General features: G+C 34.9%; 1 protein-coding gene across 1 annotated transcript in view; it reads right to left on the minus strand.

Annotated features, from left to right (window-relative positions):
- The window catches only part of LOC149080912 (MAM and LDL-receptor class A domain-containing protein 1-like), a 168,446-nt gene that overhangs the window by 49,190 nt on the left and 93,446 nt on the right, over positions 1-25,810 (minus strand). Inside the window, exons 52-63 of the mRNA XM_089237599.1 lie at positions 24,180-24,411; positions 23,939-24,061; positions 23,264-23,406; positions 22,451-22,571; positions 22,191-22,334; positions 20,200-20,349; positions 17,768-17,956; positions 13,171-13,311; positions 11,806-12,083; positions 9,942-10,173; positions 6,609-7,767; positions 505-4,560 (exon numbers count right to left, since the gene is read on the minus strand). Of these exons, the coding sequence (XP_089093725.1) occupies positions 505-4,560; positions 6,609-7,767; positions 9,942-10,173; positions 11,806-12,083; positions 13,171-13,311; positions 17,768-17,956; positions 20,200-20,349; positions 22,191-22,334; positions 22,451-22,571; positions 23,264-23,406; positions 23,939-24,061; positions 24,180-24,411 (6,968 nt within the window). The remainder of the gene's footprint in view (positions 1-504; positions 4,561-6,608; positions 7,768-9,941; positions 10,174-11,805; positions 12,084-13,170; positions 13,312-17,767; positions 17,957-20,199; positions 20,350-22,190; positions 22,335-22,450; positions 22,572-23,263; positions 23,407-23,938; positions 24,062-24,179; positions 24,412-25,810) is intronic.

Consider the following 25,810-nt stretch of genomic DNA (forward strand, 5'->3'; position numbering starts at 1 on the left):
CTGTTTTTCCTTCCTTTTTTTCTATATATTTATATATATATTCTATATATTTCTATATATTTATATATATATTCTCTTTATTCTTCTTATTTCTAATGTGCAGTTAGGTTAGGACAAGGTTACCAGATTTTTTGCTGATTCTTCAAATGGAGGCAATTTAAATTGGTTGCCAAAAGCTTGTACATGAAGAGGTTAAATGATTTTTAATTTCATTTTTCCCCCTCAACTATGTTTGATTTGAATGGGAATAGCTAGTTCTTTTAAATCCTGAATCAGTGATCTTTCCCTTGGTGTTATAACAACTTTCTGGCGGTACTTGAAACATAGAACCTGTTGGTAATTCAAAAAGCTACTGTACTGTATTGAATATTAAAATCTGCCAGATTTAGATTCAAAATTCGTTATGAATTATCTTTAGGACAAGAACCGTTTCTTAAAAACATTCAGATGTGATATGACACATAATTCATGTGCCTATTAAATTCAATAGAAAGAAATTCTTACTTTTCTTGTAGGTCAGCCATGAAGATGATGTGGTACTGATTGGACGAGTCATCTTGATTAATCTGAACCTGGTCATTCATCCAACGGCCCATCTTTTCATACTGCAATTGTAATAATGTGGTTCTGTCATCCTCTATGGCATCATGCATGACAACAGAGAGAGTTGGCTGATTGGTACCATTACGGAAATGCCAAAAGTTAACACAGCGGTTTCTGGTTGGTGGAAATGCGGGAGACTTCAGTTCGGCAGGCAAAGGATTCGCAGATGTATAGTATTTCAAGAAACTGACATAGGCGTAAATTCCAAATTGTGAACCAAACGTGTGATCTTTATCAGGTCCAACATCTACAACTTCACCCGAACCTCGCACCCATCTCAGTTCCATTTTCTCGTTTTCGACATTGGTCCACATGCACATGTCCTCCTCAAAGTTACACGAGCCCAAATGCAGACAGTTATCCTTAACAACTATGTCATCAATTCCTATTGTACCCGTTTTCACTGCTTCCCCGGCTGTAAGTTTGAAAGCATAGGTGAATGGCAAATTCAGGTTATCCTCCAAGACCACTTCAGATCCTTGCCACTCAGTTGTGTTATCAGCTACCTCTTTCCACCGACTATTTTTTGTATCTCCGTATCTAGTATAAACCTCCAGTGTACCTGCTCCGCTTCCGTACAGGTAATACCAGAATCTTAAACATTTTTTATCAGGTTGGTAAGATGATGATTCTAATACGGCTGTGTCTCCGGCAGTGATATTTTTTTTGGTAGCCACAAAGAAATATGTACCATATTTTGTACCATAGGTGTGATCAAATTTTGGTCCTGAAGAGAGCAAACCATTTCCTCTTTGCCATGGTACAGGGGCCTCTGGATCGTTCGAAAAGCTACAGTAATCAGTTTCCACATCACAATAATCTCTTGGAGGGCATCCTTTTGTATTCATTGAGAAGTCGTCTAATGCGATATCACCATTAGGGGTACCTGTTCCCTCAAAAACAATTTTGTACGTGAACGTACTGTTGATATGTACTTGTTCATATGTCCAAGAAGGACCCTTGGAGCCCGTTCGGCTCCATACGGTGAGATATTTATCGACATCACCATAGTCTTGCAGTCTGAGAAGAAGTGTACCTGGGTTGTTGCCATACATATGATACCAGAACTTGAAACAGATGCCATCTGCAGATGGTTGAATACCGTCATGAGCTATAAGTCTAGCTTTGGAGTATTGATAATATGATTTTGCTTTGTCTGTAAGAGTGATGTAGTGACCTCTGGTCGATCTTGTTGTGTGGTCAGTTCTGGGCCGAGTGAGCTTCTTATCTGCATGACCGGTAACAATGGCCCATTTTCCTTCAACTTCATCATCATTTATCCAGAAGCTATCACAGAAACCACTTTCAAAATCACAATCAAACTTTGTGTCTGGGTATGGTGTTGTAGAAGAGATAGGTGGTACAGTAGTAGGTGTTATATCGATACCACAACTATCTTTTCGAAGGAATATGTCATCTACTGCAATGCCTCCATAAGAGCTGTTGCTGATGTCATTTGATGTCCTCACGGTAAGTGCTAAAGAGAAGAATTCACCTGCGTTCTCAACTGTGATATTAACTTCACTATTGTACCATTCACTGGATGAGTCCACCCCTCTGAATTCTTCGATTCCAATCCAGCCAACACCGACCAACATTTGCTCCAGATAAAGTGATGCATTGACAGCATTGTACATGTTGTACCAAATGGAGAAACAATATGTTGGATGAAGAGGAAGGTCTTCGCTGATGAGAGAGGTGCTCGAATTTGCAGGTTGGCCAGAGAGATAAGCATACATATAATGACCTTGCAAAGTGAACGTTGAATGATCTAATTTTGGACCTGCTCCCATATTCTGATCGCTGCCAGTACGACGTACCCAGTCCAAATCGGTATACATATTGTTAGTGGTCCAACCACATGTGTCGATTTCAAAATTGCATGTAGCTGGGTCTGAGCATGCGCCATGGGTGATTTTAATGTCATCTAGTGCAATGTAGCCGGAAGTACTCTGCATACCAATTTGGGCTTCGATTGCTACATAAAAACTTGGCAATGCTTTCAATGTCACCCGTCCCTGTTTCCACACAAAATCATGGTTGCCAGCACGCATCCAAAGACTTTGTGCATTTTCTATTCGGGCTTCATCCTTTGTCCTCTGGTAAACAGCTAATGTTCCAATTTCATCTCCAAACATATTAAACCAAAATTTCACACAGATGTCGCCGACGTTGTTATAGAAGGGACTTTCCAGGCGAGCAAGATCATTGGGCCTTTTCCTCGGCAGGTATATGAAATAACCATACGGGGTGTTTGATGTATGATCAACCGTGGGTTTTTCAATGGTGAAATTTTTGCTGCCTTGAGATCGAATCCAATTACTTAGTCCCTCAAATGAAGTTTTCCAGCCACAAAAACCATAAGAAAAGTCACAGGTTGTAGTTCTAGAACAAGGGCCATCTACCAATTTGAAATCGTCAACGGCTATATTACCTTGAGGTCCCCAACGAGATATTGCTTCGACTAGTAAGTTGAAGTCATTAGTTGATCGCACAAATGTCTCGCCATGAAGCCATTTATTACCTTGATTCCTTGTTCTTGACCATCGTATGGTGTTAAAACGTTTTGTTTCCATAATTATTCTCAGAGTTCCGATATGATTACCGAACATGTGATACCAGAAAGAGAAACAGCTTCCCTCAGGGTAATTGGATGGGAGAGTAGGACCTTTTAAGCGTGCATTCCTGTTAGCAAGTTGGTTGGTCTGATTAATGAAAAGATAGTACCCGTGACCTGTTGTGTGGTCAGAAGATGGGCCCGTGAAATTTTTTCCAGTCGATCCTTTGCTTCTTTGCCATTTAATCCTGCCAGTTTGAGTCCAGAAACAAAATCCATCATGAAGAGACTCGTCATCAAAATTACAGTCTACTAGCAATGTCTTTGGATTGCAATTTAAGAATGTTATCTCATCTATGGCAACATCACGAACTGTATCGTTGTAGTTCCAGTAAGCTGTACTGCTGAATCTTACCCTACCTCCAAATGCAGTGTTAGCAGGTATTCTGACTTCCTTCTGATTCCACTGTGGCCCTTGAGGGTTTTTTTCAGACCAGACTGAAATATAACTGTAGCTTCTTCTATACGATGCATCTAAAATTCCGCTGTTATTCCCATTGAGGTAGTACCAAAAGCTCATCACGCAATGAGTAGATGTTGGAGGTAACATGGGACTTATTAAAAGTGAACTTGACTTGTAATAATTATAACCCCTTTTCACATATGCAAAATATCCATTTCCACTTTTAGGTCCATACAAATCATCAGATGTACCATTCTTCCGACTCCACAAGTAGCCACCATAACTATTTTCAACCCAACCACACATATTTGTTTCGAAAGTACATGGTCCGCAATTTGATTCGTCAGAACCATCACTGCAATCCAGATTGAAATCACATTTTTGACTTGAAGGAATACACATGTCATTTTTGCATTGAAATTGGTTTGTCTTACATTTCTTCACAGGAAGCTCTGTCGGCTTAGGCGTTGATAATTCTTTTGAGTAATTTAAACAGCCATATGTCAATGAGAAATCATCCAGGGCTATAGCAGATTCGGTTCCATTTCCTATGATACCTTCTATGATGAAATGGAAAGGTCTTTTATCCCACACTCTGACCATACCACGGTTCCAGGACTGACTCAAGCTTCCACTTTTTTCCCAGAGTTGATTCCAAGACCAACCACCTTCTTCAAACTCTGAATATATCTTGAGAGTTGCTACATCCCTGCCATACATGTAGTAGTAGAATCTTAGATCACACGAATATCCTCTGCGAATTTGATAATTAGGGCTGATGTATAATGATTGGTTGTATTTTCCCACCTTAGATGATGAACTCCTTTTTAAGAGAAGATATTTTCCGGCACCATTAATTCCTTTAGTGTGATCAACTATTGGCCCTGTGTTAGATTTTCCTCGGGTAGAACTAGATGTTACCACAGTCCAGTTTTGCCTGAAAGAAAAACATAAGAATTTTTTTTTAATGTCACTCATTTTACAAGCCTTTTTGAAATTATATTAATTTTAGCACACACAGATGCACATTGGGCATTGCTGTTCTCATGATTTCATAAGATGGTAATATACATAGGGAAACAAGGTACGTAAACCCAAAATATATGAGTGTGCGCATGAAGAGAACAACATCTAGACATGTTTCGGAACTATAAGGATTATTTGTTTTTTTTCTATTTATCTTGGCTACTGAAGAAAAGGAACTTGATATAGTTCCGAAATGTGTCTATCTGTTGTTCTCTTCACACACACGCATGCATACACACACATTTTGGGTTTACTTACATTGTTTCCCTAGGTATATTATCTCACCAAAAAGGTAATTTATTTCTATTCCTAAAATGGTGTTCATTTTCATAATCAGCATGCATAATTCACCTAGAAAGACGACCTTTTTTTAAAACCTATAGCAATTAAAAATCTTAAACAAGAAATCTCAATGTTTAACCATGCCCAATATCACACAGTAAATCAATATTCATCATTTTGATCATCTCTGCACCACAGTCAGTATGCACATAATGACTGATTGTATTGGAGTTGAAAATTTGAAGATACCACGATAATTCCATACAGCTTGTTCCCATATCATTCATGAGAATCTATCATACTACATCAACCAAGCTTTTCATAAACATTCCTCACAGGAACTTCAAATAAAAAAATAGAACATGTCCAAAAAGTGTTGCAAATTCTGACAGTATCCATTGCATGACTAAGATTGTGCTTGCAGTATGAACCAAGAATGACACAGAACGTTAGTGGGCCAACCTAACTAGACTGCTACCAAGTAGTAACACAAAACCTCATTGAAAGAAAGAAACACCAAAAATGCCCTGTACTAACCAAATTTTACATAAATTGACAAAACAGACAATTCTTTTTTTCTAGTGATTCAACCTGTCAAGCCCAGAGTATGCAGTTAATGCAGTTCATCGGGTCTTGGAAAATTGGAAAAAAATTAAGAGTTAGCCAACTTTCTTAGAGCTAAGCATGATTTTTTCTCAAGGAAAATGTTCTTAAATAATCCTACGTTAAAATATGTGCTGTCATAAAATAAGAAAATTTTACACAATTTGGAAACTCCAATTTAGTTAGTTTTTTAGTCCTCCATGTTAACAGTTAGCAGCTGCATGTACAAAATTTCAGGTGAAAATGTCAATTTTTTAGTTAACACAGCAACCTGTCAAGCCCAGATATATATACCCTTTAAAAAAAAACTCCTAAGTTAATAAAAACTCTTATCAAAAGAGAAAAAATGCAATCAAAATAAAAAATATACACAATGAAATAAATATTATTAAAACAAACACATACACTATCTTACAACAAACTATCAACGAAACTCTAGAAACGTGTTTCTAAACTTTTGAAGTAATAAAACAGAAAAACAACTACGTAAATGGTACATCTGCAAGCTCTAAAAAATAGTTTGTAAATTCATCCCTTCCACCTCTAAAAGAGCGTGTGGTCACCTGTAGAGGTGATGGACATGTAAATCCAATAAAAACTATTGCAAAGCTCTTAGTGTTGAAATGACAAAACTATGGAAACTAAATTTATAATAAATTAAGATAGAAGAAAAAATGTTAACCTGAAAATGTGGAACATTGTCTGTGATTGTTTGAAGAGAAATTGATGTTTTGTCTTAACCAGGAGAATGTAGTTCACATGTTGGTATTAAATAAATATATAACTATAGTTTGCCCTAGTATACATTGTATAGGTTAAGTATTTAGTTTATATATTAAAAAAGTTTGTCTCATTGAGATTCAGCTGTATTTCATTATTACAAAATAGCAATAATACTTTTTTTAGTATAATTGGTAATGAACTAATGCGGTAATAAAGTTTGGTTACGAATGTGTGAAAACATAGCCTTAAAATTAAAAATCTATTAAAAAATTTTAAATTAATATTAAACTAGCATAGTTAGTTTGTAGCCGAAAGTGGTGAAATTCAATTCCAAACATTAGAAATGATTACCGTTGTCCTCTAGCTGTCCATTCACAGTCACCAAAACCATCAAAGGTACATCTTTTTGGATAGTAATAGCATGCACCATATGATTCGTCAGTCTTATCACCACAATCATCAGTGAGATCACAAATAAAATCTCTGGAAATGCAGCGGCCATTATTGCACCGATACTCGCTTAGAGAGCACCTTGTTTTTTTTGGTGGAAGTCCACAGTTCTCAAAAGTTATGTCATCTATGGCAATGTAAGTCTGTTCGTACGACACTTGCACTCCGAAATCTACATAAAACGGCCTTTCTGTGGTGCCAAGTTCAGCTTCACCAAGTTGCCAACCTTCACTCTTTTGACCATATTGTTCCCATATGGTGCCAATCGTTGAGCTGCCAAGCCTCTTGCGAACTTGAAGGATTGCTGTGGACGAACGCTTGTGGTAGTAGTAAAATTTTACAACACAAGAAGAATATGATTTCTTGAACTGCTTTATGCCTTCAGGACTTTGCAAAGTTGATTGCTGATAACTGTAGTAGCTTGTCTGTAATAGCATAAAGTAAGCTGAACTCTGGTTGAATGTGTGATCATAACCTGGACCCATTATCGTGTTTCCTTCTGCACCTCGAACTCGTTTCCACTTCTGGTAGTAATAGGAGCTGGCATCAGTCCAACCACAGTCGCCATGTTCAAAATCACAAGGACCACAGCCCGCTTCATCTTCACCATAGAGACAATCTTTCTCGAAATCACAGACTTTTGATCTTGCGACATGCTTGCCATCCTTACAATCGAATGCAGTAGTTGGAACACTGTAACATTGTCCTGAAGTCACTTCAATGTCATCTAATGCTATATCACTTGTTAAACCTTTTGTTTTCCCAATAAATAAGATCTGGTACTCATCATGAATAGAACGGTCTTTAGTATTGATGGTCAGTTGACGTTTTATCCAATTGGAATTTTGATTTCCCTCAATAGTCCCCAGTGGCTCATTCAAAGTTTTTCTTTGATCACCATCGAAATAACTGACATTAACAAATAATGATCCCATTTGATCACCATACATGTGAGCCCAAAAAGTGAGACAACGATTTGTTGCCAGACTGAAGTATTCTGATTCCAGTATACCAATGAGGTCTCTTTTTGATTCAGATCCTTGGAGATATATATACGATCCTGCGGCAAAATGAAAATAAATTAGTCTAGTTGCAGCACATAAATATATATATTAGTATAACTTACATAAAATATGATTGCTTAATGTTAGACTTCTGTAAGTGAACACCAGTTAACTAAATGAAACAGATTGTTAGAATGCTCGTTTTCGGTTAAAAATTGTTGAACACAACATAAATGACGAACTCTAAGCACATATAATGAATTTTTCTATTCTTTTTCTCGTCTCCTTGTTTTTACAACAGGTGTAGAAAAAGTGCTTTTGCAATTGAAAATTTATATCTAAGAAGCTATATCCGCATAATACAGGTGACACTTGTTATAATGACTTTCGTCGACCTGTTGAAAACATACATTGTATCAGATGGCTATTATATTGAAAGGGAAACATATATGATAGTCGTTATGTGAAAACTTTAGGACTTATCTTACAGATAGTTATAATGCAACGGTTGCTATAATGTGGGATCATTATAACAAGCATCAATTGTGTATTTATCGAGTATGAAAAACAAAACAAATTTAATGAAGCAATTGGAGAAGAATTTAATGAAACAAAGCGCCTGGTGCAAGAGACACACAGCTTTGTTTGTTTTGCTTTTAATTTGAGGGAATGTGTAATAAGTGCTTTAAAATTTTTGAATAATGATTTGCTTAAATTTTTTTCAATCAGCAAGTAATTAACTTTGAAAGAGTAAATAATTCTTTGCTTGATATAATCACAGAAGGAAACCACCAAGTTGAATTTCTCGAGGTATTCACTAAAGTAAATAAAAGAAAAAACCACAAAATTCCTAACTAGCTAACTTAACATTTAGAATTTCATAGTTTTCCTTTTATTTGCCTTTTCTATTGGTTTTTTTCTGTGAACAATTAGCTTAACTTAGATAACAACTTACAGTTAAGCTAATAAAAGTGAATAAAAGTGCTCATAATCAATTATTCAAATATAGAGCTGTAGGATTTTTGCACAGACAAACTAATTTTTTTTGGGCGCAATAATGAAAATAACATGATATTTTCAGTACAAATGCACATTAATATCAAAATATGCGCATAAACACTTAAAATGAATAATAATCGTCATCATCATAAGGTGCCATCTCGGATTCAAAGGTTGGCAATCACGGTTCTCCATCCTACTCGATCTTGAGCTTGTCTCTTTAGTAAATACTACTGTTGTCTACTCCACTCTTAAGGTTCTCTATCCACATTCTTCTAGGTCTTCCTCTCTTCTTGTATCCTCTCATGTATCCTTCTAATATCAGTGTCGTGTCTTCTTCTGCAGACTCTTTTAGGATGTGTCAAGCATATTTCCACTTCCTCAACGCAGCATTTCTTATCAGAGTCGTTTCCAGTTCTCCTCCTGGCTTCTTCATTGGTGATTTTGTCAGTCCACTTTATTTTTAACATTCTTCTGTAGCACCAAGCATCGAATGAATTTACCTTTCTTTTGATTTCCTTGTTCAATGTACAGGTTTCACATGCACACAATGGGACCGGTCATACATACCATCTAAGGAGCCTCCTTATTCAAGCTTAAAATGAGGGAACTTAGAAAAAAATGTGGATTGATGTCTGAATCACCAAGAAAACATTCTATATTGATCAAATTTGTATTCAAATCCACTGGCATTGTATTACATAAAGTTATTTAAAAAAGCCTCCTCAAAAAATATGTCTCTGTTATCAACCATCATATTGCTTTTATCAGTAGAATTTCCATCTTGACTGACTACCATATCTGATTTTAGCATATTGTAGGACCATGTGCAATCTAAAGGAGATCTTGAGCAAGCTAGCTTAGGTCGATGATACATTCACCTACTATACCTAAATAGGTTCAGTAGGTGTCAAGAGTTTGATACCAGATTAGTCAGAATCTTTCCTGATGCGGAAGTACAATGAAAACTGATACAATATGATCGAGCTTATCACTGCTGAAGAAACAAGATTTTAAAAAGACATTTCACAACTCGGGATCTACATACATCAGATTTGGAAGACTAGAACCTTCTTTCAATGTTGTTTATCCTTTTTCTAGCATGTTGAAATTTATTTGCATGGTTTGACTTTGATGAGAACGTATAAATTTCTAAGAATGTGTTAATTGTGCACATCTTCCGCATAATCTATAATATATATATAAATGTATATGATGGAACTATATTTACCCGATGAAGTACCAGAGGTATGATCAAAATCTGGACCAGTGTTGTTAGTAGGTGTGGAGCCTGTATTTCTCATCCATTCGATATCGGTACCATTTTCAGCATTCTGCCAGGAACACAAATCTTTCTCAAAATCGCAGCTACCAGGTGCTGAACATCTACCATCAGAAACTTGTACATCATCCAGTGCTATGAAACCATTATCTCCTCTGGATAATACAGCCATAAATACAATCTGCAAATTCACAAAATGTAAACATTTCTTAGTGGTTCTATACATTAGCCAGGGGTTCTCAACCAGTGCTCCCCGTGGACCTCCCAGGGACTCTGCGGCGACTCGAGAAAAATAATACAAATCAGTAAATTTGATAGATAAATAAATAAAAGAGGACTACAAGGTTCTGCCTCAAAAATTATGTACAAAAAAGGGCTCCTTGAGTCAAACAGGGCTCCGCCATAGACATTATATACTGGATAGGGCTCCGCGAGTCAAAAAAGGTTGAGAACCGCTGCATTAGGCTATCAGAGTGTGGCAGTGAATGATTTAGAGCACCAGTCTCTGGTTTAAATTCTAGCAAGGGCATGGATGCGTAAGTGTATCGAATTCAAACTCAGGCCTACTGAAGCAAAGGTTGGTGAGTTAACCGTATTACAACTAGGTGGATTTTCCAATTAGGTAACAAAATTAATAGCAGAATTGTACTCCAAGCATTAGATTCATCAGATAGGCATATATCAATTCTATTTATGGACATTCTTTCTCGATTAAACTTACATTTTCATGATTTCTCAGATATTTAAATAAGAATCATTGATACATTTAAATTTATCTGAAATATTCAAAGCTATATACAGTCAAATTCATTTATAAAGAACACGGATATTACAAATTTTTACATGTAAAGAAGTTTTTCCATGTCCCGTGAATTTCGTATTGCTTATCTATGCTATTTTGGTTGCTTATAATGAAAACCAATTTCAGCAAAGTATAACAAATTTTCGACCAATTTCCAAACATGAAATTGTCACGAATTTCTTAATAATTTTAGCCAAATCTTCTTATTGGTAAATTTACTTTCCGTAACTGATAATGTCCCCTTTCTTTTCTTGGAAGACATTTTAGTAGGGCTGTTTTGGATGCTGTAAAATCCTATTGTGCTGCTTTTTTTCTTCTACTTTTCTCTGTTGAATCTTATTTTGTTTGCAGAGAGCACCATGAGAAAGAAAGAATTGTGGTTATTTATTCCTAATAATCTAACTGCCAAACCACTGCTGAAAGTGGCAGTAACTAAATTTAGTCCACATTTGCCATTTTCAAGCTAAATCCGTACATTGGTGCAAAGCACTACACATTACATTCAAAAATTGCAATTATATAGTAGTTGAAAGCCAAAAATGGAAAAAGAAAGTGAGATTTCAAAAAGAAAAATTCAGAATTATTTAAAGTTTGTTATTTTTTCAATTTTTATAACATTATATTTTGCACGCTTATTTGTCAAAATTATTCACACGATAAACATCAACAAAAATATCAAGAGGGAAAAACAATGATTGACACATATTTTTGTTGATGATTGTTTGATTACGTGAGATTTTAATTAAATTTTTAATCTTTATTAAAAATATATTATTTTAATTTATTTGTTTTAAAAATGCTCAGATTACTGAAAAATGCATATCGCGCATGTAAAATTTTTATTTTGTCTAAATGCATCATTTTTTCAAGCCTGTATGGATATAACAAAGTTCGCGTATAACAAATGGTTTTGCTGCTTTTTCTGATTTCATTATAAGTGGGTCCAACTGCATATTCATCTCGGTGATTTAGACAGCAAAGTATAAAGATCAAATAGAAAGTAAAACTTACATCATGAACAAATGATGCATAAACGGTGCTCATGCCGAGTCTCCACCTCCCACTGGCATGTTTTGTTGATAGTTGCCACTGAGCATATTTGGGTAACTCTCCGTCAGGTGTTCGCTTGTAAATTTTAAGTAATCTTACATGATCTCCAGTCATCTGGTACCAAAATTTCACACAACTCAGCTGATAACCAGTGCTGGGAAGGTTTGGTATGATAAGCCAAGCAGCATTGTCACCAGGAACACGAGCATTGGCTGAAGGCCTGACCATCATGTAATGACCTGAAGAGTTAAAAAAATGATTTTCACAATATATATAAAAACACTATTTAATTTGTGTCTGTCATGCAATTACCTACATATGATCCATTGTACGTGTATTTAAATATAGTGAAACCTCAATATAATGATACTTTGCAGACCATGAAAAAATATCGTTGTAGAGGGATCTATTGCTATATCAAGTATTGTTGTAGCAAGGTTTCATGGTATACATTCTTAATGTGTGTTTAACGATCATGCATTTCTGGCACTTTAGGAATTTCAAAAGTCTGGTACACCCCTGCCCAAAGTCAAGGCACTTCTACTGCACCCCTAGAGTGCCATGACACACTGATAAGAATATAATCCACACAATTTCAACATTTAATATAATTTTAACTTTGAAATATCTCTAGCAAAACATCTTTTTTTTCTTTTTAACCGAGCACAACTCAGGTCTATCGCCATAGGCAATTTACTACCTAGTGAGTTGTGCCGGAAGTGTAAGTGCGTGTACCTAACAGTCTGAGTACGTATCTAGTGTTGTGTATGATTTTTCAGTGCTGCCATCTATATCTAAGAAGTGAAGTGAGTGATGTGTAGTGACTGAATATTTGTACTGTTTGCAGGACTGTTGCTCTCTGTGGCGAGACTTTTTAACGGGGAGATCGGCTCGCATTCGCGCCTCGAAGTTGGGAACCACAGAAAACCAACTTCAGCCGACCACCACTGTGGTGACGGTGGGGCTCGAACCCGGGTCCCCGCGATGCGAGTCCGTCACTATGACCACTCGACCACCACAGCGGCTAGCAAAACATCTAATGATCTCATGGTATATTCTTTGGGAAGCATTGCTACACCCAATCATTGATTTCAACAGAAAGTTCCATTTAAAAACATGCATGGTCTTCGGCATTGAAAATTATTTCTTAATAATAAATTTTCTGCAAAACAAATATTTTGATTGAAATAAGCAACTACATTACACAGAAATTTGGCACTATTAAATGCATCTGTCATTAAAAAAAAAATTAAACTTGCATGTTTTTTAAAGATATGTAATTTCAAAAATTTGTAGATCCAACAAAAAAAAAGAATATGCATGTACCCATTCCTGTTCCATATGATTTATCCCGCCATGGACCTATTCGTGTTTCTGAAGCCTGAGTTCTTTTCCAAGTTATTCCATCTGGTGAGTTAAGTTTGAAAGCACAAATATCGGCAGCTTCAAAGTCACAAGGCTGATTTTCTACATGGATGAGAAACAGATACAATAAGAAAATATGAAGTGATTGCAGAAACCAAGCATCAAATAACTTTGGTGTGATTGGTAAATTTCTTAAAAAATTCTTAGCTAGAGTTAGTTCTGACGAACATATATATACAGTCAAATCCAGTTTTAATGAATACTGTTATAGCAAAAATCTCGTTTTAACAAAAACTTTTCTAATCCTCCAGATAAGTTTACATAGGAACAATGCAAAAAACCTGGGATTCCTTTATAACTGAATTTCGTTATAACAAAGTGATTTCTCTGGTTTCTTAGAGTTCATTATAATGGGATTTGACTGTATATTTATTTATTTATTTATTGTATGTTGCTTAGCCGAGGCCTATACAAGAGGATTCGGTGGTTCAGTATAACAAAAATGATGATTTATGTTACAGGAAAATTTGGAAATTGTAGCACAATCTGTAATATTTGGTGGGAGGTTGTTTCAGTCAGTAATAGTTCTTGGGAAGAAACTAAATTTATGACAATCTGAAGAAGCAAAGATAGGCTGTAAATTTTGGGAATGGTTGAGTCTTACAGAAAAATGTGAGGGTTTAATTAAAATGTTGGAATTTTCGCAAAAACCCATTAAGGATTTTGAAAAGAAAAGTTAGTTGAGAGAGAAGTCTAAGAGAGGTAAGCAGTTGGATATTGAGTTGGCGCTTGAGCTCCGAAATGGGGACAGATGAAGACCAGCAGTCAAAAATGAAGCGTGTGGACTTATTTTGGATAGATTCTAATTTGTCTATGTTAGTTTGGGTATGGAGGTCCTAAGTTTCACAGGCATAGAAGAGAACAGAGAAGATATAATTCTGGAAGCACAGGTGATGGACATGATGGGTGGAGTTTTTCATTTTACGACGAAGAAAAAAAGTTTTTGGAGATATTTACGAGAAATATAATCAATGTTAACATTCCAGCAGAGATTGGTAGAGATTATAATACAAATACAAATACAAATACAACGCCACAACAGGCAAAATGCCCAACGAGGTGGCTGATAAAAAGATGCCCATAAAAATATGGTTGTCATATGTTTCAAAAATACAGCAACCCAATTAAAAATGCAATTAACACAAATTACAAACAATATATACACATGATAAAATATTATACGCAGCATACATAATGCTCAGGTATTTATAATGGGAAACCTCAGAGATAAAGGAATTGTTGATTGAATAAGGGAAACTGAAGGGATTTCTTCATTTCATGTAAGTTTCATAAAAACTGTTTTTGAGGAGTTGAGGGGCAATTCCCAGGTTGAGCACCATTCGGAAATAATGTTAAGGTTGTGTTGAAGCGATTCTTGGTCAGATGTATTAGAAATTGTTTGGTAAATGATGAAATCATCAGCAAAGAGTCACGGCAGTTAATGAAGTTAAGTAGATCATTGATAAAAATTAAAAATAGAATGTGTTATCTATTTAGAGAATCTAATATCCATTTCATTTTTATTGCTCTACTAGCTATAATACCCGGAACTGCCCGGGTTTTCTTTAATGAGGCTTTTCGGATCACGTGATACCTCCCTCTTTGTAGGACATACAAACTGTGTTACAAACATTAACCAATATGGCGACTTCCTGTATGACTCATGAAATAAACAAATCTAGATTTAAAGAAACGTATAAATGAATTTTTCCCCCCCCCTTTTTAAGGGGCGCTAAGTATTTCGATCCCCCTCCTGAACTTCAAGTTATCTATTTCTGCCTGTTTCAGCTTCCAAAAATGCTTAATTAAAGCTGTAGAATTTTTTGATGTACTTTTTACGAGCCCATAATTCATTTTAAAATATCCTAACCCACATGAATTTATGCAGTTGAATATTAAAAGACACAATACAGAGACGTTTTTTTTAAAACAAAACGACCCAGTTCCACCCACACGCAACCCAATCAACCATCCAAAATAGGAGTGTGAGTATGATTTACATTATATATCAAAACTAGTCATCAAAATTAACACGTTCAAAATATGACTTTTCGGAGAAATCAGCCATAACTGATCTTGATAATAGCGTAGATCTGATGTACATTTAAGCTTCTCATGTCTATACACTTTAGTTCAGGCCAAGTTTGATACATCTCTGGACTGTTCTGAGTCCGTCGGATAAACCTTTCGATGTCTCTGATGTGGTTAGTGTTGGAATTGATGATTGATATAATATCATCACATACTTCCCATAGCATTGGGGGAAGGATACAAGAGGCAAGTATTCCGGTTAATAATTCCAGTGTATTCGGTAACTTTAAAGTTTTTCTTACGTAGCACGAAGTGTCTAATGGTTTTTCCTTTAGAGGCGGATTGTCTTACTTTAACCCTTTATATCCGACATTGAGAAAAGTAGAATAAAAGAAAAATTATAATAAATTAAAATAAAAGCATAAATGTGATAGCAATAGCAAATAGTTAACCTACCAAATTATTTGGTAGGTCATTTTAGTTCTAATTAAAGAGGAAACAAAAAACAAAAACAATGTTTTCGAAACAATTAGTTAGTTCGAAACAAATTTATTTACCCTGGTACTTTAAAGTACCGTCTGGGTATAAAAAGGGTTAAAGTTCTTCTATATACAAGTTCTCTCGAATGTCATCAACAATCATAGCCAACAGTAAATTTTCAGGGTGTCCAAAGACCGTATTGGGTTCAACTATTGGATTAACAACTTTAAGTAAGTCTCTCTCATTAAATAAATACCACAATTTTTGAACTGCTGAAAAAACATGTTCAGCGCGTCATTGAAATACTTCTTCTTTTTGAGGTGGAACCACACAGGCACGTACGATTTGAAGATGAAGAGAACTTCTGGTTCGCAAAAGTTCGCAAGAGTTCGCACTCTATTGGCAGCATTTAGTCATATAGAATGTGACAGACGACGAGCAGGACCTCGAATTGACGAATTCCCTGGAAAATTTCCTGGCTTTATTGTTTTGGATATGCCTAATAAATACAGTACTACTGGTCTTTTCTCAGCATCTTTCTTTCTACTTCTAGAAACCAACAATCTGTAGATTCATACTCCAACACAGAGAGCTTTCACATCCAGTAAGCTGTTATCAAATAGGCCCAGAAAAAGATTTTGGCCCTGTAAATGCACCATCTATATCTGTAGTTCCCGACTTCGAGGCGCGAATGCGAGCCAATTCCCGTTAAAAAATCTTGCCATAGAGAGCAACAGGCCTACAACGGTACAAATATTCAATCATTTCACTTCACTCACACAATTTCAAATTTAGATGATAGCACTAAACATTCCCGCACAACACTAAATACGGCTCAGATTGTTAGGTGCACATACTTTGTTCCAGACTCCGTAACGAAGCTGGGCTGGAAGAGATCTCAGCAACGGGATAAGTCCGATGGCAGAGTCCTGACGTTCATTGATTCATTGCACCATCTATATGCGGAAAAATATGATGGAGAGGAATTTCGTTGAAATGAAGTAGATTCACTGTAGTGGTCTTTCCACATGATCCAATCAGACTCAGACAGTTGAGGGATATGCCTAAATTGTTACCGAGGCCTCAACTAAAGGATGTGACATGGAGATAGAGATAGTTACATCAATCTATGCTATTATCAAAATCAGTCATGCTTGATTTCTTCCAAAAGTCAGACTTCAAACCTCTACACTTGGAAAAGAAACAGTAGAAGAAACTATAAACCACAGAATTCTAGTCAATTGTAGTAACTATTTTTCAAATATAGTGTGAATGACACACGCACATGTCTAGTTTGGATGGTTGATTGGGTTGCGTGTGAGTGGAACTCGATGTGCAGCCACCTCCTAGTGATGAATTCCGGGGTCGTTTTATTCTGACAAAACGGACGAAAAGCTGCACAATGAAACTTGCAAAAATTTGGTAAATTCCTGTTTTTCGAACACGCTGCGCAACCAATAAACATTGAAATATTAATGATGTTTTAATTTATTTTACTTCATTGAACCATAAAACAAGTGTAACAAACTTTTGCGCGTATCGATCATAAATTTTATCTAATATTAAAAAATTTAAGAAAAATGTTCGATTTCGTCAATTTCCATAAAATTCAAGTTCAATGCGCGACTGGAAGTATCAACCGATTTTAAAATTTTTTACGTCGTTTTTCTTCTTATTAAAGGAGGCAAGTTTTCCGCACTATAGCGATTTGAAAATAAAAATTTCATTTTTTTCGACCCACCCTAATATACACGTCTGAAACGCATTTCTAGGGAACCACAGTAACCAAAGTAAACGTTCCGAAAGTGATTGTCGAGGCCCAAAAACCATTGTTGCTCGACAGTTTTTGCCCATTTGGGGCATTTGCCCAGGTCTGACAAACTTTTAAAGTAGCCTATCGTTTAAGTCGGGTCCCATTTGGTATATATGCAAAATTTGGCAACGATCGATCTAAAATTGTAGATTTGATGAAATGTAAAATACTTACTCTCAACAGGACAAGCTCCTTTGCGTATGATAAAGTCATCCAGAGCAATGTCACCATCTTCGAGATTTTGTTTAATTGGTCGAATTACAATGTTCATTGTGTCATATTTCTGGAAGTGGTAAGATCCCTTCTTCCAATTAGCTGTAGCGCTGTCTTTTTTAAGCCAGAGAGGGCCATTTTGTTGTTCACCTACAATAACAAATAACCACAGTTATGTTAAAGAGAAATACAAAAAAAGCTATTTAAGAACAAAAATATTACAGAATATATGCTTAGTTGTATTTGGAAAAAAAAATCTATACATATTGTTACGAACTATAGACGATAGATGGCGCAATTCTTTATCGAGGCCTTCTGTTGGCAATGGGAGTTGATACGGGTTTTGGTTAAGCGCATGGATGCGCGATTGGACCCTCGATGGAGGACTCCCTGCTGTAGCAATTTTTTCTGAGGACATGCCACCATTTCTGTTATACCCATGCGTCAGGAAAGTTTTCTGACAAGGACGAACCAGGTATCGAACTCACGACACCTCTAAACATCCTTTGGTACTTCAGGCAAGTGTCTTATTAACATGAGCTGAATAAGTAATTCATTAAAAAAAGTTCCTTTGCTGTTGGGTTCATTTTTTTATCCTTCTGAAGAAAACCAACCCCTATCCTTCCTATGTTAAATTCAACTCACTTTACGCAATTTTATCTTATGTGACTACTAAACCAATTAATTTCAATCCATTTTTCCGTACATGAAAATATTACAGTGCATTATAGAACATGTATGATTGTTGATACAGGTGAGAACATTGAACAATACAACAGAAAAAAAAAACTGAACATGTACAGTCGAACAACGAAGAAAAGAGCATAGAAACGCCCTGATGAGCTCCGTGGCCGATTAGAAGGGTTGGCATTCCAGCATCGTGGGCCTGTAGTATTTATATTGTTGAAAAGCATATTAGTGCAAGCCGCAGCGGGGTAAAGAACATTATGACTACGAGTATTGTATTCAAAGTTAATTGAAGTTAGTTGTATAATATCTGAGAAAATATGTAGTTTAATTGTCTTGAACGTAAAAATTGAAACAAGGTAATCGTAGAGTATATGAACAGGAAGGATCTTAGTAGTATAGGAGGGGGAATGATAAGAAATTGTTCTCAGGAAGCATCTCTGGATGGTGGCTAGATTATTCAGCTTTTTGGACGATGTACGACCCCAAATCAAGTGACAGTAAGTGAGTGTAGGAAGTATGAGTGTTGTACAGTAAAATTTTAATTTTTAACGGAATGATAGCAGATAACTTGGCAATGACACCCGTTGCCTATCTAAGTTTAATACAGGTGGTATGTATATGGTCATCCTATTTTAAATGAGAATTGAAAACCACACCCAGGAATTTTACTGAAGAATCGTATTGAATTTCAAAATTATTTATGGAAACTGGTTGGATAACAAGAGGAATCAGCTTGTTAATTTGTCAAAATAAGATACTTTTGGTTTTTATGTGGTTCATTATTAAAGAATTGCAACAAAATTAATTACATAAAGCCAGGGAAACCTGTAACAGTGTATCAATATTGATTAACGGTAAGGAAACCAGAATTTGCATTTATCATGTTTTCTAAAAATTTATGATTTGGGCCTCAGTATCAGAAAAAGTCCAAGTTTCCCCAGATCTTCAATTAAATTCATTCCCCCCCCCCCCCCTGCTTTCTCTTACTCAACTATAGCTCAGATCAGGTACTTCATATACAAAGGCTGGTAGAAAGTTGCCACATGTTTATATAATGGTGTTTACCTAGGCGTCGGTTTGTCAGACTATGTTCAACAACTTGTTTTATACTAGATTTGTTTACTTTTTTTAAGTTTGTGATAATATTGCATAATGCACAAATTTCTCTAATATATGGCAGTGATTATAAAATTTGAATTTTTAATAAATTATTATAACTGATTTTTCCCTTTATTTCCCACATCAATGCATATGGTTGTTGATGATTTAGCATTTTTGATTAATTAATTTCATATAAGTTTATAAATTTTAATCATGTTTTCAATAATTTTATAATTTGTTTCCCAACTCACAAGAGCACAAGGATTATATTTACTCCAATTCATTCAGTATTTTACAAACCTCACAAGCCACACACAATTTATATTAAACTGATGATGCAGAAAACTCTTGAATTAAGATAGTAAAAAGTTTCTTGAACAAGAGAAAAATCTGTGTTTAACATATTATTGAATATATAATGTTTTAACATATTATTTCTGTAATTATTAAACATACCATGTTATGGGATTATCACATTATGGGGGGGGGGATTAGTAAGAAGGCACTGAATGTACAGTGACGTATCAGGCACACAAATGCTGGCACATCTGAATGAAAATGTAGAAATACAAAAAAAAAATCATAACAAAAGATTATTTTACCTTCATTACTGAAAATCGAAAGAGATATTGGCTTCAAACTTCTCATAAAATACCAAAATTGAAAGCAGAACTCTCCATATTCTTTGTCAATCACTGTGCTGGTAATATCATGTCCACTGTTGTTCAAGGGATGGAAATATGCATATTTGCCTAGTCAGAGAAAGACACATCAAAGTTGTGGATGGTTAAGAATATATTTTGGATATAATGATAATGTATATAATTAATATGCTAAATATCCAGGGATGTGTTTTCCTCTTCTGTACTCGAAAAAAACCCACTTAAAAACGGTGGATTACTGGATGGGTGGGACTAACACATGGCCCGATTTCAGAGCATCTGCCATACTTGCATACGTCAAAACTAAACTCTGAGGTTTATTCACTCAATTTATAGAAATCTTAACTTGCAGTGCATTTGTCAGAAAATGTTTTTTGGAGAAATAGATGATGGGAATTTGACCTGACAGACATAGCCTGTGTGCTCCCTACATATATAAAATGAACCAAAAGAAATTCCGTTCTGAATCTTCGCATGAATATCAATGAATGTACATTCTTAGCATTTTTGGTGCTTCAGTATGTTTATTTAGAGCCTGTAAACTTCAAAACATTCTTTTGGATGAAAAGCTATATCTTCTCATCGTCAAAATGGGTACTAAACACAGCAAAAGAATATAGATAGAAGATTTTTTTTTTTTCAAGTTGTTTCGTTGTGGCATCAAAACACAGCCTAAAAATATATATAAAAAAATATATAAAATCAAATTGAACATACACAATGAAAAACTTGTGAGGCATTGTGTTGTTCTGCAATTTACTTTAATTCAAACATTGACTCAAAATCAATTAACTAAACATAGAAGATTAAACTCGAGACAAATAGAAAACAATTTTCAAAAACAATTTGTCACTTGTCCTCACAAAGACGCAATCATCTGTCAAGTAGGGTAGATGCACAGAGATTGCTGGAAATATAGAGTCTAACACCGATTTAATGAATTGGAAGAAACCAACAATTTTATTTATGAAATCAGGGTCAAATTTTCAAAATTATAATTTTTAATAATGTAATTATAATTTTTTCACTAATGCTTGAGCTGTCGAAAAACATTTCCTCTTCAGATGATCCACCATTCTTTGCTTTTCAAGACAGAGCACAAACTCACTCTATTTCTTTGCTGAAATCTAAACATGGGAACAGCACAATGTTTTACAGTATTGGTGTACACCAATTGGCCACTGAAATGTTCCCACAAATACTGTAAATGGCTTTATTGTCTCCTTTACTCAAAAAAATAACAGAGATTCCTACTCCCATGTTCTTGTTTATTTCTAAAGAAGAACTGAGGGTCAAATTTTGAAAAGTCAAACCTTTGTATTGTGGTTTAGGGTGATGAGAAATTAAAAATAAAATTGATGATAGTTGGAAAAAATTTTATATCCAGGATTTTTATTCATTAAATGAAGGGGCGGGGGTTGACCTATATTTTCATCAGAATTTCCGAAAAAAATCTTTAAATCGAGGAAATCATTGAATCAGAGTTTGTTATATTGTGGTCCGACTGTACTTTATCTCAAATAAATATGAACAGCATCTATGAAATAGAATTTGAACTATTATACAAGTTTAAATACAGAGCACTGTAGCATAGTGAGCTGGGCAAATATTTTGATTTATATGGCAAAAGTATTTTGTGCTACCCTAGCTCATCAAATGATGCAAAGCTCTACAAGAATATGTTGTGTGATGAGTGAATAAATTTAATTTCACTTTAATACCCAAAAAAAAAAATGCTTCAAGAGTCAACATATTTCTAAGGTAGTTAAACTTGTACCGTAATTACATTAATAAAATGCTGAATTTCCCATGATGTTACTTTATTGTATCAGCATGATATTGAAGATGATTCGAAAGTCAAAACTTCTTAGAACGAAATTTAAAAGTATTATATTAAAACAAGAACATAAATTGTATAGAATTATAATTACCAATGGCAGACCCAAGGGTATGATCTCTAACAGGACCCATATTGTTGTATAAAGCCCGCCTTCCATCTTGCACAACCCATGCATATCCATTTTGCCAATTGCAGAAAATTCCACTTTCAAAACTACAGTCCCATTCAGATGAAGCTATAATCAAATTTCAAATGCATTATTTCACCAGTTATATAAAAAACAACATTACATGCAATTATTTTTAGCAGCATAAAATACATGTTATTATTCTCATAAAATATATTACTCACGAGCAATAGTGGGACCAACGGTCGTGGTAGTGGGTTCTTCACAAGTATTAGATTGTATCACGATGTCATCAACAGCAATGTCACCACCAAAATAATTACCCAGAGTTCCAGTCAGACGAATCTGAAATATAAAAACTTTACAGATAAATTTCTACAACTGGCAAAATTATATTTCAACTCTTCAGATTTTCTAGTGACAACACCTAGATTTTTCATCAAAATTCAATTTACAAGGATGCAAAATAAAACCCGTTTTATACTCAGAAATTTTGCAAAATTTGTTTTGATTCACTCAAAATTTTCAATATTTTTCTTCAACTGTTATATTCATAAGATCTATAAAGTGAAATTTTTTCCTAGATTTCTTTCCTATTCTTTGATTTCCTAAAAGTTTTGATTTGCTCAGCATATTCCATCTGTGTAATTATGCACAACACGATAAGTCATATACAATATAATCAAGATTGCATTGAAATTTTTGCTTTCCTGTCTTTGAATTTACATAGAAATAGCAGATAGTGTATAGATATATGCAAGTAGATTAACATTTATAATAAAAATTGTGGCCAACAATGTCACTCGTTCATTTAAGATTTCATTATTGGTGATACTAATAGCTAGCAGAAATCTGCACATGTAGATAATATGCTCTGTTGCAAATTATAAGATGCCTTTTTTCTATTAAATTAATGAAAACTGTATGTGTTGATAAAAGGAGTGATGGATTATAGTGAGGAAATTGCGAGAAATCTTATGATTGGTCTATAATAGCTGAGGGTTCCACAAATGAATTTTAAGTGTATGAAAACTCACCCTGAATGTGTCTGGAAGCTTAGACATGAAGTATTTGTACAGTTTCCAATCCTTGCCTTGATCTCCGGATATTCCAGATAACTGAACGATTTTTGTGTATGTATCATTCTGTTGAAGCAACTGAACAGCCAATGATCCAACACCTGATGAATTCCGGAAGAAAATGAGAGTTCATTTTGAAAAAGGGGCATTTAAAATTTCATGTTCATTGAAATTAAAAAAAAATAAAAAAAACACAGGTTCTACACAGATCAACAAAAAATTACAGGAAATCAATTCATTAGTTGGATGGAAACAAATATAAAAAATGCAACACAATATCCCTGAAATGCTATACAAAGATAGAATGATTATAAATTTCATAACTCCCTCTCTCTTCCCCCACCAGATCAAACCATAATACAGTTGAACCTGTATGAAACGAAGCGTCAAGAGACCAAAATAATTTTCTGTTATATAAAGGCACACATCCAAGTATTAAACATAGACGGGACTATCTTTCGATTCCATTCAAGACAGGTTTTTGTTTCATAATGTCCGTCTCTAACAGGTTTCACTATATATCTAAAATAAAAACCTAACACATCACATTCAAATCTTGAAAATATACATATATTATGTTTTACTTATAATTTAGAAAAAAACTGAAAAATAAATCATGGCATCATAACCTACCTCTTCCTGTCATGTGATACCAGAATTTGAAACATGCACTGGGGCTGTAATGGAGGTTTTCACTTTCTAATATGGCTGTCTGACCAGAGTATCCAAAGTTTGAATCCAGGTATATGTAAAAACCTTTTGAAAAGAGAAGATAAGAAAAAAAAACTCAAATTGCTATCGTATAGAATTTCGGACATAATTTAATAATAACTATAGATATAACATTTATATTCAAATAGCAGATAAAACAAACCTTCTGGAGTTCCAGTGGTGTGATCGATTTCAGGACCTGAACCTTTGCTAGGTGTTTTACCAGAATTTCTCAACCAGACAAGTTTTGAGAATGGTCTTATCTCATTCCTCCATGTGCAGAAATCTTCTTCAAAAGTGCAGCTGCCATATGGAGGACATGCACCATCTGCAAGTCTGACATCGTCCAGAGCAACTATTGCAGATGATCCAGACTTGGAGCCAATGAAACGAATCTGTAAATAAATTATATTTATAATTCTTCCTTCAATCAAGTTCTAACTCAACATGAGCATACATGTGCACATATTGTATCCTGAATTCTGCAACCAAATTACACCAAAATTTTATACATAAATGATAATAATAATTAATTGATCCATCCTGTAAAAACTTTTCTTATGCTAAAAAATATTCCATTTTTTTTCCATAACAACAAATTTTTATATCTGATCTACCATCTTGTAGCTAAGTGATCACTCATATCATGAGAACCAGCAGCCAGCACAGATGCAGTTGGCTGATATTGGTTTCCTGTGGTTTTAAAACTCTGAGGTGAGAATGAAAGCTAGTCACCCAGTTAAAAAATTCTCACCACAGAGAGCAGGCAGATCTTCAACACGATTCTTAAATAAGCAAGAAAACTCAGGTGCCTGCCACTTTCACTTCCACCATGAAAGACAGATGGCAGGACTTCTCAATCCCATATGAGTATTTCTGATACAGTCAAACCTCTCTTTCTCAAAAACTCTATACCTCGAAAAATAAAATAATCCTTGCATTTACAATCCTAAATCAATGCATTGTCACCTTTCTGTCTCAAAGAAATTTGTGAAAAATTCTCTATCTCGAAGTCCAAGCCCAATGACAGTAAAGAGAAAACATGTGAATTCCTTTTCTTTTGAGTGAAATCTGGCTTTTCCCCCAGAAGTAAAAGAAACTAATAAGAAAGGATTATTTGTTTTGTACACCCCATTGTGTTTGATGGATCTTGTCAATCATAGACGGAAACTATGATTGATGGGGGGGGGGGGGTGAATGCCATGTGGATGGCTTTTTCAGCATGGCGAAAAGTCAGCCAACAGACAATTTAAAATTGCTTCAAAAAAGCTGTGGATTTGGAATCAGTCATCTTAGTGATAAAGGATCAGATCTGGTAGTTCATTCGAATTTCAGTGGTTCTCAGAACAATGCTGAAGATGAAATTTCAGAACATTAGGGTATTACTAAAAACACTTGAAGCTAGAAATTTCAGTTTCCAATTTTGTAGAAATAAACAGTGTTTGCGACAAACTTTCAGCACCTTGAATAACACTAAAATTATTGCTGAATTTATGGACGACTCAGGTGACGAAAATACAGCAAAAAATGCTCCAGAGGAGTTAAAAAAGTAGCAGTGTGAAAAATGCTGCATCATTTTCTGGAGCAAACTGAGATGATATGGCTCGAAATATTTGCAGTTTTTGCTAGTATAGATGAATTTGTGCAGGCTCCAAGTTTAAAGAGCAAAAAATACGTATCAATTCAAGCTTACGGATTATTTTAAATAAAGTATGTAAATAAAATTTGAATTGTACAAAAAAGAAAAAAAATCAAACATATATTAGTGTATTTGCATAGTGTGATTCAACATTG

Source organism: Pholcus phalangioides, unplaced genomic scaffold (genome assembly GCF_987345545.1).
Source record: "Pholcus phalangioides strain wild (caught in Gottingen) unplaced genomic scaffold, Ppha-v1.0 ptg000010l_1, whole genome shotgun sequence".
Taxonomy (NCBI): Eukaryota; Metazoa; Arthropoda; class Arachnida; order Araneae; family Pholcidae; genus Pholcus; species Pholcus phalangioides.